The 21,952-nt window shown below is 44.0% G+C and overlaps 1 protein-coding gene across 1 annotated transcript; it reads right to left on the reverse strand.

Annotated features, from left to right (window-relative positions):
- Positions 1-62: 62 nt before the first annotated feature.
- On the reverse strand, positions 63-21,202 carry LOC308139915 (pecanex-like protein 3; the record flags this gene model as incomplete). The annotated part of the gene is made up of 35 exons (XM_080509514.1): positions 63-1,473; positions 2,387-2,790; positions 2,925-3,094; positions 3,186-3,460; positions 3,608-3,838; positions 3,925-4,072; positions 4,147-4,250; positions 4,670-4,900; positions 5,204-5,457; positions 5,960-6,175; positions 6,278-6,336; positions 6,417-6,546; positions 6,806-6,914; positions 7,115-7,292; positions 7,847-7,991; positions 8,931-9,081; positions 9,168-9,260; positions 9,347-9,452; positions 10,036-10,145; positions 10,264-10,355; positions 10,682-10,792; positions 10,984-11,155; positions 11,272-11,304; positions 11,951-12,104; positions 12,359-12,516; positions 12,665-12,806; positions 12,914-12,971; positions 14,143-14,312; positions 14,681-14,810; positions 16,805-18,550; positions 18,623-18,718; positions 18,859-18,898; positions 20,047-20,152; positions 20,262-20,470; positions 21,050-21,202. 35 exons carry the CDS (start codon positions 21,200-21,202, stop codon positions 1,321-1,323), a joined length of 6,837 nt encoding a protein of 2,278 aa, XP_080365640.1. The 3' UTR covers positions 63-1,320.
- Positions 21,203-21,952: the final 750 nt, after the last annotated feature.

The following is a 21,952-nucleotide window of genomic DNA, read 5'->3' on the forward strand; positions in this document are numbered from 1 at the left end:
TAGGTTTTGGAACAGCAGTAGTAGTGAGTATATTAGTAGTAGCGGGGGGGGGGGGGGGGGGGCAGAAGCAGTAGTACAGTAAAGAGGAGGAGGAGCAGCCCGGGTCCCAGCTCACGAGCAAGGCAGCGAGGGGACTGGGTCTGACAGGAGGGGCGGTAGAAACTATTTAGGGGGGAGTAAAGACCAAAAAAAAACAAAACAAGCTCAGTTTGTCTTCAACACTGAGGGACTATTCAAGTAAACAAACAAAAAAGACATTCCACTCAAGTAACAAAAAAAAAAAAGACTTCTTTAAGTGTTTCACCCTCCCCAGTTGTTTGATTTGTGATCAACACAATTTTTAGAGATCTGACTGGGCTGTGAGATGTTGCTCCTCTGATTCGGGGCTGTAAACTCGCAGTAAGAAGCACCACAGGTTGGCCGGGAACGTTTCCCCGGAACCTGCTTTTCACACCGAGTAGTGTGGATGTTGTCAGGCGCCTCTACAGGAAACAGGCCAGAGAACGAGGATGACATTTTCCTGGGATGTATTTATTTTTTTTTTTTCCTTCTTCTTCTTCTCCTCCTCCTCCTCCTCCTCGCTGTGCGTGGTGCGTCTGGCAAAGCAGTGGAGGCTCCTGAATTGGTCGATATATCCTGGTAAATATCTTGTGATGATGGTATAATGAGAGGAGGGGAGGAAAAACAACAAGGCTTATTATGGTTTCACGTTTCCTTCGCTTGCACCTAAAGCAACACACGGATCCTTTTTTTTTTTTCTGATTGGATGCAAAAGGAAAGCTGCTGCTGCAGATGTCAAGTGAGAGACAGTTGGAGGCCATCCTCCTTCCTCCAGTATAGAAAAATAAACAATCCTGAAGCAAAATCTCCCTTATAATTGCACTGGCCTTTCTGGCCTGTCACTACTGTTCCAACCCACAGGTTGTCCATAGAGACACAGAGTGCCTTTGTGAGGAAAAAAAAAAAAGAAGAAGAAGAAGTTAAGAATGAGTTTATCATCAGGCGTCATGAGTCACAACGAGAGCCGACTTTGGAATAAACTGGTTGGCTAAATTCAGTCCGTGGTCTGACGTGCACCAGCTCAGCATGCGATCCGATGGTACGGTTCCTTTTGGCCGAGAGGGAGCGGGGGCGCTGACGTTTGCGCACGCAGATCCGTCCAGTATTGCAGCGGAGTTGGTCGCAAACCTTGTGGTTTGCGCTCGAGTTGGTCAAACCGATTGGAATGAGTCCGGGTTCTGGGCGCGCCAGACCGGTCCACATTCAACCGCGGTGTGCTTTTCACTGTAACAAAATGTCACTCGGGTCACGAGTGCAGACTCAGCGCAGGTGGTCAAGTAAAGGCAGCTCTGTGGATTCCTCTCGGGGAGTGGGGGGGTCGCCTGTCGACAGCAGGGTGGGGTCCAATGTCTGAGTAGCTCCCAGAGGATCTTGTGTTAGGCCGGCCTCCGGCAGGGGAGCGGGAGGAGCAGGCTGGGAGACAAAAAGGTGAACTTGTGAGTGTGAATGGTCTGTCTGTGAGCTGCCGCTCGTCTAAAGTCAGGTGGGATCGACTCAAACACCCGAGGGCCTGAGCTTGATAAAACAGATGGATGGAGCTTTAGTTGATTCATATGGATAAAACCCTGAGTTTGACATACAGCTAGACCATTTCACTCCTGGTGGTACTTTTTAAAAGTCAGAATGCTTCAAACATGTATACAGAGTTGCTGTGAAAATGTACAAAGCAGCCTCTTCGTCGTTTAAAAGTTCCAAAAAAGAGATTTTAAAAGTGCCTGATTTTGACCTCGTCTTTTGATTTGTGTTTCAAAAATACGAGATAATCCAAATGTTGTTTTACATCTCAAATTACCACGAGTAATATACTTCCACTTAAAAAGGTACTCTGTGGTCTTTATAGACAAAGCCTTAAAGTAAAATAAAAAACAAAATGCTGCGGCAGGGACAACAAAATGTTCAAATAAAAGCAAATGAAGCATCAAGTAATTCACACATGAGGACTTGTCGGCCAGTTGAACTACGCTGCACAGCTCCCTGACCTTTTTATGTTCCTGCAATCAAGTTCCAAATGGGTTGTAATAATAATTTCACCCTGCGGATTCTTTCATACCCGATTTAATTTTTTCAATTACTTGGTAGAGAAAATGTCAGTGGACAGCAAAAAAAAAAAAAAGAAGAAAAAAAAAAAAATGCTCCTTAAAGTTTCCAGAGCCCCCCAAGTGACATTTTAATGTCTACAAATATATTTAGTCCAAAATCAAAGTAAACGAGAGACAAAGATGTGGAGAAATGGAGGATTTAAAAACAGATTTGGGTATTTATTATCTCAGAGGTTGGCTACAATATGAGCGATTTGCTTGGTGTGAAGTAAAAGCAGCCTTCTTACCTGTGTGCGTATCGTCTGGACTGGTCCTCCCTCCGCCTCTGATGCAGCCGGTCCATTAAAGCCCTTTCTGGCTGAAAAGCTCCACTTGCCAAAATGGCTCTCGTAGTGGAGCCCGCCCTGTCCGAGGCCGGCCCGCTGGCCCGCGCGGTGGCCCGAGTTCTCCAGGAGGCTCGCGGGGCAGAAGCGCTCCGGGCCCGGCAGCGGCGGAGGAGCCACGGAGCTGCTGAAGGACAGCTGGGAGCTGGACAGCTGGTGGCCCAGGAGCCCCTGGATCGAGGACGTCCGTTGTAGTGTTGTGAGCAGCCCCGCCTCCATCCTGCCCTCCGATTGGCTGAGCAGAGCTAATGGGAGAGGTTGCGGGTGGTGAGGCCAGCTCTGGGTCGGACCTACGGGGTTGTCTGTGCCTGGAATTCAAGATCGGACGTTTCATTTATGCTTCTACAATTAAAATATAATTTAAGACAGAAAAACACTGTAAAAGACTCCAAAGGTTTGTGGGTGAAAGGAATAAAGACTGTAATCTAACTGGACGCCTTACCCATGGAGGGCTGGACAGTGGTGATGTGTGCCTGGGGAAGGCTGGATGCTGGTGTACTCTGGGTGGTGTGAACAGCCGGGTTGGTGGAGATGGAGGTGGAACCGCCTCCACAGTCCGAATCCTCAATGTTCCCTCCGCTGTTACAGCCCGCGCCGCAGCCCTTCTGTAACCTGCGAGGACAAACGCATCACAGTCAAACCACTGTCCCCCGAGAGATTCCTGGAAACACACAATACGCTGCAATAAATCACCGAAAACTACCTGTCCCAGCTGCTGATGAGCCATGTGTAAATGTTGTGTGGACTGACCGGCCCCCCCCACACCGACCGGAGCTGGACGTGTCCCCCGGCGTATGAGGTCGTAAGAGGGGAGACGTAGATGGGGTAGCCGATCGGCTGGTCGCACGAGGAGTTGATCATGTTCCTCAGGGCCTGTTTGGCGTTCTGAATGCTTCCGCGCTCGGGGTTACGGTTGCGCAGGAAAACCAGCTCCTGCTGTTGCCCCGCCCACAGCCCACGCACACATTCCCGGTTAACCTGCAGGGGGCAAATGCAAAGACACGCCAGGGGTAAACAAAGAAGAAGAAGAAAAACTCACACAAACCAACCAGCTTCATGAAAGAAGACAAACAAATAACTAATTTCAAAGAAGTCGAAGGGGCGATAAACAGGAAGAGCTGTGACCTTGATGACTCTGAAGCTGAGGAACCTCTTATTCAGCATGATTATCTTGTACTCATCGCTGCCGTCATCCATGATGTGGCGCAGTGCCAGTAGCGAAGGCATGTTGGCCAGAATAGCGCTGCGCCATACAGGATCACCCTCATGCGATATCAACATCTTCTCTTCATTGGCAGTGATTGCGTCGTACAGAACCATCAGATCCTCGTACTCATCGGGGGACGTGAAGTGATCCTGGAGCGCAGAGAGATGCAAGCAATTCATTCAACAGACAGGTTGACATTTTTAACTCCGGAGGCTGTTGTTCTGGCAAACGCTACCTGATGCAGTTTGAGGGACATTCTCACTCCGGGCGCCACAACTCGATTCAGCAGATCCATGTCTGCGAACACCCATTCGTCCCTGGGAGATGTGATGCGGAAGTCTCCCTTGAACAGTGCGTGGAGGCCATAGAGGAATGGCTCCAAGCTGTCAAACAAATAAACACATCAACATCATCTAGTGGTGGTGGTTGAAAGAATAACGCAGTCTGGAGGTCGTACCTGGCAGACATGCTGTGGGAGGCCGTGCCCAACGCTCTTCTTCCCAGGATACACAAACCAAAACAGAGGCTGACCAGAGGGGAATCTCTTTCACAGCTCACTGGCTACAATGTCAGAAGTAGAAATTAATTGTGAATGATGGTGTCGATTTAGTTTCTTAGAATCAATACACCAAAGCTTTTATGACAAACAATTAACATGGATTGAACAATAATAGGACTGAAAGAGACTTTAAATCCATCAGAAGGAATAGCTCATGTCTTAACTCTCAAGAAAGTTAATAACCAGTTAAAAACGGAGAAAAATCGATGTTTAATACTTTTCTGAACATTGGAATCCTTATTCCCACAGTTTTTCTACAGTTCAAATCTTTCAGATCAATACAAGTTGCACTGGTGGTTTGATTCAGAGACAAATATTAGCAGATCATATTTATAATAATCGCGGTATATGAAACGAAAGAAAAAAACAAAAATCAAACTTGACCACAGAGAATTTTGGATCATGTTGGGGAGTGTCTGACCGTTTGCCGCCTGCTGTTGCAATACTGAATCCAGTCCAGGTAAATCATGCAGAAGGAGGAGGGGGTAATGCCCGAAGCCCTGTGGTCATAATCCTCATCGATGTTCAAGTTGAAGGTGGGGTCACTGTCGACGTAGTTGGGTCCCAGACAAGGTCGAAGAGCCTCCTGAATCGTCTCGTTAGCGAGCCACTCCTCCAGCTTAGCAGATCGGCTCACATAGTAGATGATGCTCTGTTGGAGGGGAAAAAAACACACATCGTCTGTTACTTAGTTTTCCCAAAATAAAAAAAAAAAACCCCAAATAAAACGAATTTAATATTTGATTTTCCACAAGGCAAGCTGCTTGCAAATTGTTGAACGTGAAATGTACAAACTTGCTACACTATTGCAGATTTTAATTGGAATAACTAACTTGTGACAGATTGTCCTCATTATAAAAACACTACCAGCGATGCCAGCTTACCAGACACAGTCAAATACAAAGATTAAGTTATGAGCACGTGCAAACGCAGAGCAAAAAGAACAATGTCTGACCTTGACGTAATATGTGATGAGGATCTTCCGAAGGTCAAATACTTGCAACATGGAGGCTGCGTTGTTGTCGCTGATGCTGTAGCCTTCCAGTACATACTTGGTGGCAGCCACCTCCCAGGCCAGCCAGCGCTGTCCAAAGGCGGCATTGAATGACAGCATGTGGGGCAGATGACCAGGCTCACAGCAGCAGCAGCCCTCGTCCTCCTCCACCCCCTCGGTGATCGCCTCCACCTCCCTCTGCTGACAGTAGGTCCCTGAAAACACGAGAAACATTTGATACGCCTGGACAAATGGCTTCAAAAGAGATTTTACTGCATATGTGCAAGTATCAAACTGTGACAAATCACTTCGGATGCAATGACAACAAATGTCGATGTATAAACGTATATCAAGACCGAGAAGACCGATTCCATCAGTTCTGATTTGCTAAGTGACAGCTGCTTTGATGCGCGTCATTTTTTTTTTTTTTAGGTCTGAAAAACCTAAAAATAAATGTACAGCCACAAAGCTGATCCTTTCAAGAACAATAATGCAGTGCAAGAACATCACAGTCAGTTTAACACTAAAGAAATATTAAAATAGGTTACCGCTATTAAATACATTTCAGAAAAACCTTTTTTTTAAATACAAAGTGACCTAAAACTATAAATAGTCGCTCTGTTTGACAGCTTTTGACAAACATCTGTTAAACAAATTCAACTGTTCTTATTGGAGAAGCCGGAGGCGTTGTTACCAACGTCACACTTTGATGCTGACCTCTGAACTCTAGACCTCTCAGCTGGAAGGTGACCAGGCCGTTGCCGATCTCAATGATGTGCACCAAAGCGTTGAGGTAGTCTGATGCCAGAATGAAGCAGTCGCCTGTGCTGTAGTTTCCCCAGCGGCCGAGCAGCAGATCTCCACACAGGCTGTGCTGGAGTGAGCGTGTCAGGTGCTCGTAGAAAATAGAATTCAAATTGTTGTCATCGGCACCTTGGGGGGGGGGGGGGGGGGGAGAGAAAACAGAGTTGTCACAGCTACAGAGCAAAGATAAAAAGGATTCGCATAGATCCGATCACACACACCGCGACATACCTGGGTTGCGGTCTAACTGGGTGGCAAGTCTGGTGTTGGAATGATCAACGCGCTTAGTGCTGCAAACGTGGAAGAGTTGAATTAGTGGAAAATGTCTGACGGTTTCACAAAGACTAATCATTTCTATAAAAATACATACTTGTAGTCTCGCTCCCAGAACTTTACAGGCCGGGTGTAAGAAGTGACAAACACAGCACTGCCTAAAACAGGATTGAGAGGTGTGGAAAAAACAGCAGAAAAGATCGCCTGGACAAAAAGCACAGCAGAATCTGAGGGCACAAGAGTTAAGGCCAGGTAACACAAAAACTAAATAACGCTACCTAAGCACAATACAACGCTTCAGACAGCATTAGATGTACAATAGTCCAATTTAACAGGCTGACCCTGCAGCAAAAAGCAGCAGTTTTGTTCAGTTTATGTTAAGACATTGCCACATTTTGAAGTTATAGTTCAACGACTTCTGTCTTCCAACTGTGCTGCTCTTTGTGAATCCTTACCGACACAGAAACCAAACGAACTGAAGGATACGAGGCACAGCAAAGGGCTGAGCAAATGCATGAAAGGCTGAGCCCCAGGTGATCTGCCAGGGGGCGATGTAAGTCAACACAAAGCGCAGCTTATACAGGAGGTCCCACATCTAAAAAGAGTCGAAGGGATGAATCAAAACCAAACCCAGAAGAATACAACAACAAGAGAAACACGTCACCATGGAATAAATGACATACAACTGATCAACACACAGCTGTCATCTCTGTGAACGCCAAAGTGTTTCCAAAGTAGAATAAAGCTACTGGCAACCAAAAAGAAAGAAACAAAAACGATTTGTGGTGTTCTCACCTTGCTGAAGAGAATGGACATGAAGTAGTAGTCGATCAGGAAAGTCTCAGAGAAATGTGGGTAGTCGAATTGGAAGAAGAGCGTCGTGAAGCACAATGTGACGTACTGCTGCGACGGGGTGCAGAACGACGACCGCAGCAATTTCATGCCTGCGACCGAGATGAACAGAGCTCGGCTGCTGGAGGGAAGTTAAAGATACGGAGAGAGGGAATCAGGGTCTGAATGCACAGTTCAACATTTCAGTCTCAACCGAAAAAAAAGACGAAAAACACAAATTAAAGCACCTGTTTGCATGTGCAACATTTGTTCTCTCTGCAGTGAGTGAACACGTGTGTAAAAATCGTATTCACAAGTTGTTCTTCCAAAGTCGCTTCCACTTTAAACACAAAGTGATTCTCCATGCGTCACACCACTTAAATGATTCCCACTACAAAACAATGCTTACACCCTGAAAAAATATTCCAATAGTATGTAAAAGTATGTTGCTGTATTCATAGGGAGAGGGGTTAACTGGCTCGGTTATGGAATCTGGTGGGAAAATAAAGCGACCTTGGGAGTACATTTTATGTACTTATCTGCAGAAAGCAATAAATTCCACGTGCGATTGCATATGTGTCAACGTTATGTTGTGTTGTTGCAACACACACAGCTGACTGCACATGTCCACCAGGAGCAGCGTTGAAGAACCAGGTGATACGCGGAAGTGAATCGGCGATAAGCAGAAAGGCTTACTAGATGTCCAGCTCTTTATGATTCTGGCCCACAGTTCGAGCTTCTGTCGTCAGGGAGTTGAGCACCACAGCTGGGTAGATAAAGTATTTCTCCACGCACTGAAGCCACGCATACAGCTTCTCAAACCACATCAGCTGAGCCGCATCTGCAGAAAAGAAAAAAAACTAAATGCAGAAGCCACTTGGCGCTCTCAGATTTTTGAAGACGTTTACGTTAAAATTACAGTATGCTCAATGCTGGAGTTGTTTGTAGTCAATAAATATACATGAGGGTTGTACCATGGGACTGTTGTCGCTTCGGACCAAAATAAGGAAACTAATGCAACTGTATAATGTATAATCTCAGAACACTTTGACAGTAACTAAGGCATGAAATGCTTTGTAAATGTTAAGCATTTCAGGTTGCAAGAATAAGAATGGACTTTAAAGAACCTAAAATAGTTCCCGTATCTAAATAAATTAACATGAATTAGTTGGCCGCAGATGATTCAGACACTTGTATTAACTTAATGAAAGCCATTTCTTTCAAGAACAAACCTTCTGATGCAAAATACAGTGAAATGTCCCAAAAATAGCTGTTGCAGTTGCATGATTTTACAAACTCACCCTGATTGCATGGCTTTATTGCATGACTGATGATTGCATAAGCATTAATTGAAAACAACATCAGTTTCTAAACCTACAAAAAAGAATCACCACACAGCAGACATGTTTGATTTTTTTCTCCCTTTCTTATGTTCATCAATGTAATGACGTCTCTTTTTGTTGAAACCGACATGCGTACCATCTGCGTTCAATGTCAATGCTTCATTTTTCAGTGTTTATCAGCAGATACTGATGATGTGCATCCCTACTAATCTATCAGTGGTATTTGAAAGAAGCAGCTATTGAACACAACAGTTCAATGCCGCACTCAAAACAAGAGACACTTGGGGTTAAGAGCTTTTCTCAAGAGCTCTTTGACAAGAGTCTTCCTGAAGTACTTATAATGTTACAATTATTCATAGAGATGATTGTTTTATGCGCTTACTTCAAACCTTCACTTTTTCTGTGCGAGTCAAAGTACAAGAGCAATCAGGACTCACCTCGAACTTCAAACTGACTATACTCTTTGGAGCGGAGCACGGGGTGAGCCAGGCAGAACCATGGCAGCTGTTTGCGGAGCTGAGGCAGGAGATAGTGTGTAATGAAGCCTACGACTCCAGCCATGATGTACAAGACAAAGCTTAGAGCAGGCTGTGGATCCAGAGCAAAAAAAGAAGACAATTAGAAATAAAAGTGTGTGTGGTGAGAAGAGGATCATAAACGCTGCCTCTACTAACTTGAAGAGCGATGAAAACCGTGCTGGCACTGATGGCGAAGGTAATCACAGCCATGAGGGGACACATGACGAGGTCTGAATGAAGAATCTCGTTCTAAGAAGAGGCAGTGAGAGTTGGAGTTCAGAACTACGGACGAGAGAAGAAGAAGCCGTCCAACTGAAAAGGGCAAAGCTCTTTACCACAGAGTTGCGTAGCTTCTCAGGGAGAGGGTCTTTGATCTCTACAGGGGGCTCTTCTGGTGTTCGGTTCTCCAGTTCTGGGAATAACTTAGACCGAACCAATGACCTGATGAAAGGAGCGAAAAATAAATAAAATATGAACAGAATTACAACAACTACAGTTAAAAGCTGTGGGGTAACATCAGGTCTTCAAAGGCTGTGCAGGGAAAGCAGCAAGGCAACAAAGCGGTGACTGTCATATCAGCATCGTGTGAAGGTCAATTCTTTTTTGGCAGCACGCAAGCCAATTAAACAATCCCTGCAGTAACCTGCATAAATGGGAGGAGAATAAAACCCTTCAAATTAGATCTCAGTTACATGAGTAAATCCCCAGTAAACACTTGTCTTGCCAGATGGACAACTGAAAAACTTGGCTGAAATGCTTCCTGTGTAGACAAGCCATCTCCAAAAGTAAAGGGAGAAATATTAAAATGGAATTCACAGCAAATGTCAAACATTTAATTGAAAAGTTTTCTAATGTATAAATAGATAAATAAATAAAATAAAGCCGCATGATAACCTTTGTCTTTTAGCTCAATTAAGTGTCATGTCCCTACATGTGATTACTGCACGATAATCCATTGGATGCAATCGCAAGATGTATTAATTACATTGAAAGCCATAGCTGGCCAGAGTAAAGAAATACTGACCACAGGATGGTAGGATCGCTGCTTTGGCGACTGAGGTGGTAGGATAAGGCCAATAGGAGGCCACAAAACACAGAGAACAGTACTGGCACATGGGCATCCCCCCACGGAGCCTAATGGGGAAAAAAAGTGTTTTATTTTTTACAACAATTAATTGGATAAATAAGAATTTGAGAAAAGCACACTCAGTCCACCACTTGCAGGTACAGCAGATGTTTGTGATTAACTTACATTTATAGCGCCGAGGCAAAATCCGTACAGCAGAGCGGCCACCAACATGCTACGGATGAGGCTGAACAGAGACGACAGGGGGCTGGTTGTGGCTAAAGACAAGAAAAGTGAGTGTTTAGACAAGTTCAATCAGCGTCAAGTGGTTAATGGATGACCCATAATAAGTCTTTTTATCTCGTCAATTCTGATTGTTGATCCAAACAGACACATCTTCAAAATTCACAGCCCCAGCATCTGATTACCTTACATGACGCAGTGTCGAATCTTACCCGACAACAATAAGATGTAGCGGAGACGTGGCAACAACACGAGTGTGGCTACAAGTGATCATGTTATGTTTCTGAACTGGCCGTGACACCTCCCCAACTCCCTGACAGGATATGACATCATTGTCTTGTCGGCGTATTCGTAGTCTTACCAGTTCCACCGAAAACGTGCATGTCGATCTGCTCCAGCAGACACATCACAAACGTATTGACCTGAGGTAGCAACCCAAACAGGAAAATGACCGGGAAACACAAGGCAAACACTGTTGGATGAAAGAAAAACATAATTTTAATCAAATTATTAATTCACTTTATTCATTGTACTGTGGTTTAATGAACGTATGAGGTTTATACTTCATTTATATATGGAGATTACTAAAGATACATCCTTAGGGAGGCGAAGTATTAAGGAAGTTGAAAAGTGGTTATGAAAAAATACTTTAAGAAAACTAACCAATCAGCATATCTCTGACCCAGATCAAGAAATGTGCGGAAAAGAAGGTGACGCCATAGAGGGAGAAGGGCTGCAGACTTCCAGCACGACCGGATAGGTCGAAGATCCAGATCATGACACAGCACAAGCAGAAGTAGACTGGCCGACTGTACACAATGATCCAGTTGTGACCCTGGGAATTTGAAAGACAGAAAGATAACACAATAACATGTTTAACTGACCTTTTACTCACTAAATCCTGAATACAATTCCGAAAAAAAAGCAAAAAAGGGTGAAAACTTTACTCACATGCATGGGAGAAGCTGCATCTGGTTGCACACTCTAAAAAAAAAAAAAAAGGAAAGAAATTGTAGTTGCATTTTTACCACATATTTTCAGTAAACCTGAACCAAATCTGAAGCGATGCAGAGAGACGCTGGAGATGACACAATGACTTGGAACTTCTATTTTGCATACTTAAGAAAACGGTAACTTAATGGAAAACCCCCCCCAACATATTTAATCCTGATTTTAAATCAAATTCTTTGTTTTATGATGCATTTATAGACATCTAATTAGTATGCGAGGCAACATTTTTTTTAAATCACATTTCAGCGACAAGGTACATAAAATTAAAAATACAATTCCAGACTATCGTATGTCAATAGTCTTTTTCAATTAGATTTTCAATCAATGTCAAAACATCTTTTAATATACATTGTGGGATTTTACACAATGAATTCCTGTCAAGTAAACATAGCATTCTCAGAAATACCGATAAAGAGCAATAAAACCGTGTTTTTGAAAGTTCAATTTATTTTCACTGCCAACAGACGAAAACGAATTAAAAAGTTTTTTTCGTTTATAGCTAAGTTTTGATTTTAGTTCTGTACAGTGTAAACGCAGTCTATGCATGTTTGCGTTAGTTAGTGGTTAAATTGTGTGCTTAATACAAGCTCTGACCAGCTGAGCAAAGAACAAAAAGTACCTTCAGTAAGGAGTACTGGCAGCTAGCAATGACCAAGCAGAACTGGAAGACCCAGATGTCTCTGAAAAAGCCCTGTAGCAGCAGTAAGAACCCCAGGAAGGCCACCAGACTGGCCAGCACCACAGCAAACACGTTCTCTCCCACACGGCGGTTCCTGGCAACACAAAATACGGCAACGTGATTCAACTGGACTGAAAATGACAGCTTTTACGATCACATTTAGTTTGAGAATACTTATTGAAATCAAAAATTTTAAATCATTCAATTAATCAAATCATTGAAATCGTTGAATTTTTGGTGCTTTTTTTTTTTTTTTTTGAGAAGTAAAACAGTCATTTTAAACATAGTGAAGCATTGATAACCATTTTTCATTTTCATTCTGAAGAAAGAAGCACGTATCCCGCGTACCTGTCCAATAAGGCGAGAAGAGCCAGCCGATCATATCGAACCCTCAGCCACTTCCCAGGCAGCACCCAAAAGCGATAGTACTGTTTGGGTTTGGCTTTCTCCTCAATCATCAGAGTGTTTTCCTGAGACTCTTGTAGAGATTCATGATCCAGGTCAAACTAGGGAAGAGTCGAGGGAGGAACAAGGATGAATTGAGGAAATTAAATTACAAGGACAATTATGCAGGCTCTGAAGAGTAGAAGCTCCTGGATCATTTCATTCTGATTATGGTGAAAAAGGAATCTGTCGAAAGGAAAGACCGCTAACCTCAGGCATTTCCAGAGGCACCCTGCGAACCTGCATGCCCTGTAAAACCACTGGTCTGGGCTGGAGCATGGACAGGACCGGCGCTCCTTCCTGGACTTCAGTCGAGGTGAAGCTTGAGGATTGGGACTGCCTCTCCCTTTCCCTGCGAGTGACAAAAGTCCATGGTGTCAAATTTAGGTGTGCATCATGCCCAGTCAGAGCAAATTAACCTTCAGAGTGAAATGAGGCAATAAAACACTTCTAACTTACTGAACTGGGTCCTCGTAGCCGCCTCCACCAGGTCCAAATGTGTAGGATCTCTTCACTCCTGTTAATAGAAAAAAAAAAAATTGAAACATTTTTACAGGAAATACTCTCAACAGGAAAGGAAAAAATTGACACTTTTTTATGCATTTTCCTCCATTTTATTACATTGACTAACACATCATTGAACACCCTACAAAGATTAACAGGAGAGAATCTTGATGAAGAATAGACGATATCTACACGGACGAAGAGCACAGACTCTCGCGATTCTGGAGTTTGTGTTCAATCTGTAATTTACAACTATCCTGAGAATCACTTTGTTAATCCCTGGAGAAATTATTTAGCAACGCAGCACAAACTGCAGTTTTTCTAGCTCTAACACAGCACAGAGGATTGAGACTATTTTCAAAGAGTTTAGCATGGAGGAGGACGCAGCTTCACGGAAGGTGTGAATCGCCTGCTACCGCGGACGTGCGATATGTTCTCCTCGGCGAGCTGGCCTTTTAAAGCGGTGACGTCTGGCGGCAGAGCGGCGCCTCGCTGTACAACGGCTTTGCAAACATCCACGTCGATGATTTGCGGTATTTCGAGCTTAAAATCTGTCCAAAATGAGACATGTCGTCACAAAAAGTCTGTGGCGCTACTTTCCCCGAGCGTGCTCAGCTGGCTGTAAACTGTAGAGTGGATTTCCTGAATCATTACTCCGCGTCTCATTGAGCCTCCGTTCAGGAAATTCATTCCACATTTTACAGCCAGCGAGCGGAGCGGCCGGCAGGGAAACATGTGGACTCATTTCAGAACAAGGCTTCATGGGTCGGAAATCTCCGCAGGTTGGATGGGAAATTTCCGACCCGTGAATTATGTTCATATCGGAACCCGAAACCGGACCCATCCCCAACTGTTCCTTTAGAATGATACTGAAAAGCAAAATACTATCTTTAAAGAATCACAACAACAAATCAATCATTGTTCTTGACAATCTGTTTATCCCAGAACATAAATATTCATTTTTCTAGTCAAAGAATCAGGCAAACAGAGTGACACCAGAAGATACAGTGAGAGGATTATTAACATAAATACTGAAAACGGGGTAAATTATGATGCCGGTTTTTCACGAGATACTCCGCAAGAGACTCTGCTGGGTGCCAATGTCCTCATTTAACTCTCGACATGAAAACAAAGAAGTACCTTTGGCATAATAGTGACATATCTCTTTGAAGCCGCTGACTCACCGCTCTCATCATAGAAATAGTGCACGGCCCCCTCTGATGTGTCGTCAAAGGTGGAGGCCTCATGGATGCCACTGCGGGGCAGCAGGAGCGACGAGGCAAACTGTAAGGCTGAGGGAAGTGTGCGAGTGCGTGAATGAGAAGAGGTCCGAGTTCGCTGGAGGTCCTGGAGGCTGCGGGGCGAAAAACAAACAAAAAAAAAAAGGCACACGCACAGACTGTCAAATGAAACAGTTCAGTGTTATAAATCATAATTTTAGCTGAGCAAAGCTTGAAACTGCTGCTTGCTGAAGCTGGCATCTTACATGCGAAGCAATATGCATTAAATAATTTTGTATTAATTTCTCCAGAAGTTGCTGAGAGCACGACTTCATACAGGAGCCGTTTTAATTTGAACCGCTACGTCTTACATTCATCATAGTGTGGACTTGCTGATTGCTTCGACGACAGGAGACGTGGTTCGCAATCGGGGCAAATAAAGAAAAGGCTGAGGTAAGGCTTCAGCTGAAACCCCCCACTCGTATCTGCTTACTCAACGAACCTGGGAGGGGATCCCATGGTTGATGGAGGTGGTGTAGGGTTGCTTCCAGCATTGTGTCTCCTGCGTATGGCCTGGGTCCTCTTTACACTGCTGACAGATTCATGTTTGCCCCCGTCCTCTGGAGCCATGGCTGGAGAAAGGTTACAACAATTCATATTGCGGTCTCAGTCTATATGGCACATGGGAGCATTTACATCTAAAACAGACACAAGTGGGCTTATTACTTGATTTTAATTTGATTGAAAACTTTAATTCATTGCAAACAGTGAGCAGGCTTAATTGTGCAACAGTAATTTCAAAGCAAAAATAAGCATCCAATTAGCCATCAAAATCCATTTCTTCACATTAATTTGAACGCGTTGAAAAGACCATTAAATGGAAGATGAAAAAACAATATGACCTAATGATCCATCAATGCTGATAGTCAATAGAGGCACGACAATTGACTGCTTCAAATAATTAAAGGCTAAAATGCAGCGCTCTCAAATTACATTCAACTGGAACATTCGATGGATGTCAAGCTCTTTCCATGGCAGCCGTCGTGATTGGTGCCCAAGTGTGAGTGAGAGGGTGAATGGGACCAGCGGTGTGACTTAACAGCGTTCATGCTACTGGAGCGCCGAAGTGCACTCGTCCCGTCAATTTAAATCAAGGGCCAGTGAAAAAGCTGCTTTTCTGTGATTTTTCAGCAGAAGTGTCCACATAACACACTAAGAAAATCTACCAGTCCTTCTATACATTTACACAAGGGCTATTTTAACTCCCCTTGGAGGCAAATCAGCAATTTCTTGCTTACTTTTGGAGTATAATTCAAGAAAAGTGCACAGTTCTGTGAAAACAAGCTGGTTACTGTGAGAAAAAAAAAGCTCGGGTCACCAAAGAAAAAAAAAAAAAAAAAAAAATCAACAAAACGCTTTAGGCTCTGTCAATTAATTTCTAGAGTAAAATTTTTACTATTGTGAATTGTGCTTGTTTATTTTATGAGTTAATGCATCTAATTAACTAGATGGGAGGTGAGTTTTTGCCTGTGGTCGTATCGTCTTGAGCTTTCAACATAATTCATAATCTGTTGTACTGAAACCTTTTCTAATCTGCTCAGTTTTCACAATAAAGTTCAGAACATTGGTACTCCTTTCACATGGACTTCAGGAGTCTCAGTCTGCAAAAGACAACTCAACACAAGGTTCAACATTTCATTTTTGTGTGTAAAGGAATGTGACTAAGAAATCAGTCATGTGGCCCAGAGCCATTAAAAACAGGGTGCTTGCAATTAAGAGGCAATTATCTGATGTTTGGCATCAAGACTTAAATTCTAACTCTTTTGTTTGGTCTCCACCGCTCCAGACATGTCCCGGTGTTACAGTAACTGTCTGTCTCTGTTGCGAACACATTGTAGAAACGTGACTAATAGAGTGGAGAGAGGAGTCTGAATGTGCTTCACATTTCTCTTGTGATCTGTGACTTTCACCACCAGGCCATGAATTACTCTAAAAGGCAGTAAATGAGACTTTAACTTTAGCATGCATGGTATTGATTAGCAATAAAAAAAAAAGATTAAAAAAAAAGTTTTATAAAGTATAGACTTTTATAGAAGTGAAGTCAATGTATTAAGTTATTATTTTTCCATGTTTTCATTTCTCATTCATATCTAATTGTGTACCACTTCAATTTCCTGAAAGCACATGTTGTGCTAAATGAAATATTTATATTTTTGTTCTTCAGCACTAATTTCTTTTCATGTATAATTACTCTCCAAGGGTATGTTAAAATGTTTGGTTCAGTGGACACCGCTAAACTAAAGATTAACTGCTTTTGAAAACCTGTTGACAAGAGAGGACTAAAATATAGAATGTAATTTCTTTGATATTGGCTTGTTTATGGATTGAATAAGTACAAGGCAATGCTCTTCAGTTGTGTGTCAATAAATATAAGCCAACAATGTCAGCACAAAAAAAAAAATGTAATTGCTGATGCCATACAATACCCTTCAGGGTCTCTAAAGGCTAGTTACTCTTGTAATTATCTGGATGTTCCAATACACTTTGAAAACACCTCTTGATCACAGGAAAAGCATAAATAAAGGAACTACACATGCTGGTTCACAGACATAATACATTCACTCACCTCCTCCCACGGCCCCTTCTTCAACCAGCTCTCCTGCTCTCCAGCCCATCTGGTTGCCGGTCCAAGAGCCTCCGAGAGAGTCCAGCTGATGATGTGTTCCAGGGAAGCCATCAGTATGGATGGTACGGGCTTCTAGGTCCGACTTAGAGATGGTGAGAGTGCGCGGTGCAGGGGTGGAGGTGGAAGGCATCGCGAGCAGAGTAGAGGGCAGAGCCGCTGCGTTGCTCTGGCCTCCACCTGCCCCATCCATGCTGAGCACTCTCGCGTGAGTCTTCGCACTCGCTGTGCTAGAAGAGCGCTGAGCAGCACGGGAATGTGAGGGGCCAGCAGGTTCAGGTAAATCCCCCTCCCTTGGGGTGGGTAGTTGAGCAGCAGAGGAGAGAGGGGATGTAATGCCAGTGTTTGCAAGGTCGGGGGAGTAGCAGGAGGTAGACGAACTTGAGTCATCATCATCGTCGTCATCGTCATCATCTGAGCTGTATCGGTGCTGTGAGCCCAGACTGGAGCCGGCGCTCATGTCACTGCCGTCGTCCTCGTCGCTCGAGTCCTCAAACAAACTTTCACTATAAGCCTTGGCGCCTAATCGGTTGCGCACCGGGATGTAATCTCTGTGTTGTCTATGATTGTGGTGACGCCTGTAAGAGCCACAGTCAAAGCTGCTGCTGCCTGCTCCAGCTCTCCTCCGTGGAGCTTTCCTTCGACCTGGCCTGTGACCAATGCTACTGCCGCTGGCCCGCAGCAGCTTTAAGTCTTTAGGGCGCACAACCTGCTGGGTTTGTAAGGCAGGCTGATCAGACAGTAAGAAGGGGGTAGAAGATATGGGTAAAGCAGGTTCAGAACAAACCAGACTCAGGGCCAGCCCTGAGGACACTGAATTTGCCTGCCGAGGTGGGGGCAGAGGAGGAACTGGGACATTTCTGTCCAACTCACAAACCTCTGAATGGCCACTACTTGATGGTGAAGAATTCTGGAGAGGAGGGGGCTGTGCAATGTCAGAGAGCGGGGGCAAATCCTCTCCTTCAACAAGTGTCCGATCAAGCCCCTGGCTGAGGGAGAATTCTTTGGAAGGGGAGCGCAGTAACACACTGTCTGACAGATTGTCAGTATCACTGCCGCCCTGTCCCCCTGGATCCTCCAAGGGCTTCAAGATGGTAGAACCTAGAGCTGGTGCCGAGGCAGACGCCTGTCCATCGGTAGGCCGCGGTTGGCCGAAGGAGGGACTTTCCAGCTGAGTGGAGTCAGTTTTTTCACTGCGGTAACTGCTAACAGTGCTCAGCGTCTCACGGTCTGTAGTGGCTCCACCGGCACTGAAACAACTGTCCGTGGACCCGGCAGTTAGTGCTACCCCGCTGCGGCTGCCTGGGTGCTCAGTCCCAGGTGCAAACGCCACAGGGTCCAGGCCTAAACCCAGGAGATTTTCACTTAACTCCTCACTTAAGCTGCTCTTTATAAGGGGGCTAAGGGGTGTGTCTCCCAAGCTCTCAGATTCAGCTGAGGGCCCAAGGGGAGAATAAGCCCCAAGACCATTGTCCCCACGACTTTGACGAGACCGTTGCTCTGGTAACTCCTCCACTTCCTGCAACTGCTCTTTCTCACCACCGTCTTCTTGACTCGAGGGTGAAGGGGGAATAGACAAGCATTCTCCAGGATCCTCAAATCCAGATGACACTCCAGATACTCCCATGAGACCTGGGAAATCACCTCCAAGAACAGCAGCAATGCAGGACTGAACCATGCTGGGAGGCCCTGTGTAGGCAGACAGACCAAAATTAGACAACACTTGACGAAAACAAACAGACCATAGGAAAGTAGACTTACTGATGGCGTCCTGTGAAGTCTGACGTAGGATCTCACGGTGAGCAGATGTAACTATCACATTATTGCTTCCTTGCTCTCGCATTAGCTCTTTGATATCTGAGGTGAAATCGACAAACGGCTCAGAATACAAACAACTCTGACATATAAAAGTTAGGACAGTTTGAGATAATTGAAAAAACATCCATTTAAAATAATCATAAAAAAGGCGAAGAAATAAAACAACAGAATTAAAATACCTTTAGTTTCTCCTGTATCCTCCAGCTGGGGCAAAAATTCCTGACAAAGAATAAAAAAAGCATATAAGCGCCCATAAAACCCATCAATCTACAGTAATAACAATGCTATAAACATCAATTCCATATATGCAAGGACAGGGATCATGAAATGCCAAAACTTCTTACCATACACTGGTCCAGTAATCATGCAGTTTTTACTGGAACGAAGTAAAGTTTGATGAAAATATATTGTTCAATTTGGTTAATGTGGGGGTCTGCGAGATGTCATTATCTCATAATAAACTTGTTATATCTTTAAAACCTCAGAATCACTTAAATCCTGGGGAAATTATTTAGCAACGCAGCACAAACAGCTATTTTTCCAGCACTAACGCGGCACAAATGATTTGGACTATTTTCAGGGAGTTTAGCGTGGAGTGGGATGCAGCTTCACGGAGGAGTGAATCGCCTGCCCCAGCAAGGAGGAGCTGCTGTTCATTGTTTTGATGTCGGTACCGTTCTCATCGGCGAGCTGGCATTTCGAAACGGTGACGTATGGCAGCAGAGCGCATCGCGGTACAACGGCTTTGCGACCATCCATGTCGATGCTTTGTGTTTTGAGCGTAAAATACGTCCAAACAGCGACATGTTGCATGAAAAGTTGGAGAGCCACAATGCTACTTCCGTTGCCTCCTCGCTGGCTCACTACACCACATGTCATTGAGACCCTACGTTCAGGAAATCATTCCACATTTTGCAGAGCAGTGGCAGAGAAACAGTTAGGAGTCATTTCAGCAGACAGTGAAGCACAGACGCGGCTTCATGGATCTGAAATCTTGGATTGAAAAAAGATAAAAACATCGCAAAAAAACCCACTGGCCTGTTCAGACAAGGTGGGTAGATGATTCACTTGCCAGAGCAAAGTTTTTAATTGCCCCGGACGTTTGGGCAAGCCTTAATGTCGAGCCCTGAGAGTGATAAATGAAAAATTCGGATATGACACCAGTTTTAAGAGGAGATTAACCGGACCAAGGGCATTTTTATCGGTAATGACCGACTGTCCGACATTTTCGCAATCACTGCAAAGAACTTATAAGAATCTCCTGATTAAAGCTTGTTTGAAGTAGGGAATTTAAATATCACATGTTATAAAAAGTACAACAGGAGAACTTATGATGACAAATAAGTAATAAATCTGTTCATCCTCACCGACACCTGGTTCAATCCAAACAGAGAGTGCTGGGAGCTACAGCGTACTGGTGGGGTTGAGTTGACTTTCCGAAAGACGGTCATCTCTACACCAACGTGACTGTCCCTGCAAGACACAGACAGCAATTAAAAGATTCAGAACATTACTCTATTGGGAGTGTCGCAGCATAAGCATTCTCTAAAATAAGTAGAGACATACAAAAACATCCTGTTACCTGTGATGGTTCCCATCGTGAGCACCTGAGCCATCGTCTCCTTCTTCTGTCCTCGGCGCGTCAGCTGTGAGCGAGGCCTGTTTCTTCTCGACGATTTCACCAAGGTCGAACATAGCATGAAGCCGGTAGTTCACCACCTTGATGGCTGTGAAAAAGACAGCCACCACCGCAGAGTACACACCTGCTACCACCAAGCTGGGGGGAAGAGCCTGTCACAGATAGAAAAGAATGTGACACTGAATACAAAAATGCACAGTCACTTAGAAGAAACAGAGCCCAGAATCATTTGATAAAGTGCTGCAAATGTTAACGGCTCATCAATGGAAGAGGATACAAATAACTGTTCTGTTTGAGGAAAATCTCGCAGAGGACATCAGAAATTTCATGTGCGTGACATTGAGGCATTTAATCATTTCACTGTTTCAGGGCTCATTTAAAGATTCAGCAATTTAAGCAGGAACCTTTTTCTGAACATGTGGAATTCAATAAGTCTATTCGAAAAATAAAAATAAAAGAGTAAATTCAATATTTTAATGTTTGTTCAGTGTTTTGAAGTGTCTGTATTTAACAACATTTGAGGTAATGATTTGCAAAGATGTGTAACAGAGTGTAGTACAGTGACATTGTTGCAACTCTTTGATGAATGATATTGGGCTGCATCGATAAAAATACCTTGACGTATAAAATATTTGCAAGCGTATAGTTACAACATAACACTGGATGTGTTTAAATGGACATTCGCTTGAATTCATCATCCTTTTCATGATTTGAAGCCGCAAAAATCTTACCATGTACAGAAGAAAGGGGAAGGCCAGGAGAAATATCCAAAGATAGAGGTGGAAGCAGTTGGAGAACGTGCTCTGATGGGGGTCCACATACCATCCTCCCGTGAGTGAAGCCCAGACACCCTGCCGCAATATCTGCAGAGCTTGGGAACCCATCTCCACAGCCAGATTCAACCAAAAGCTGAAACGCTTCTTCCTAGGCGATAGCTCTGAAAACCGTGCAGCAGTTTCAGCCACGGTATCTTGTGTCTATGATGGCACTTCCATTGGGGATGGCAGGTTGGCCGAGACTGTTTCATCAAGTACAATAGTTTCCCGTCTTGGTTTGAGAGATTTCAGTTGAAGTCAAGAGTCCTTGCATATTCTTCAGCCAGTAGGTGCTCTCTCCTTGCACAGACGCTGCCACACTCTAGCCTGGTCCTTGCTGGGTAATCGGGAAAGTGACTTTTTGGCACATTGGTAACCCACTGAATGTGTGGAAGGATATTCATCTGTAAGAAAAGATAAAGCTGGTTAGTTTAACATCCAATAACTTAAACGCTACATTGAGTGGGAAAAAATATAGACTAGGCACATAGACATTTGTATAAATGCCTAAATGTTGCAAGAATGATCTGTAAGCTGTCGAAATGCCAATTTTAGTTGAAAAAAAATACATATTTAAATCCCCATTTTACATGAAAAACTCAAATCATCTGCCAAAATACAGATGTCTAGATGCTCAACTGTCCAATTTGTCACCCATTGAATAAAATCCGCATTTTGTGGAATGTGAAATTAGACAAAGTTGCACATTTTATTGGTTAACAGCTACAATTCCACATGACTCAGGCTCATAGAAGTGCTGCAGCACTGTTGTAGACTTGTACCTAAATACACTCAAGTTAAATGTGCATTTTCAAAAGG

The sequence above is a fragment of the Blennius ocellaris genome, assembly GCF_963422515.1.
Source record: "Blennius ocellaris genome assembly, chromosome: 14".
Lineage (NCBI taxonomy): Eukaryota > Metazoa > Chordata > Actinopteri > Blenniiformes > Blenniidae > Blennius > Blennius ocellaris.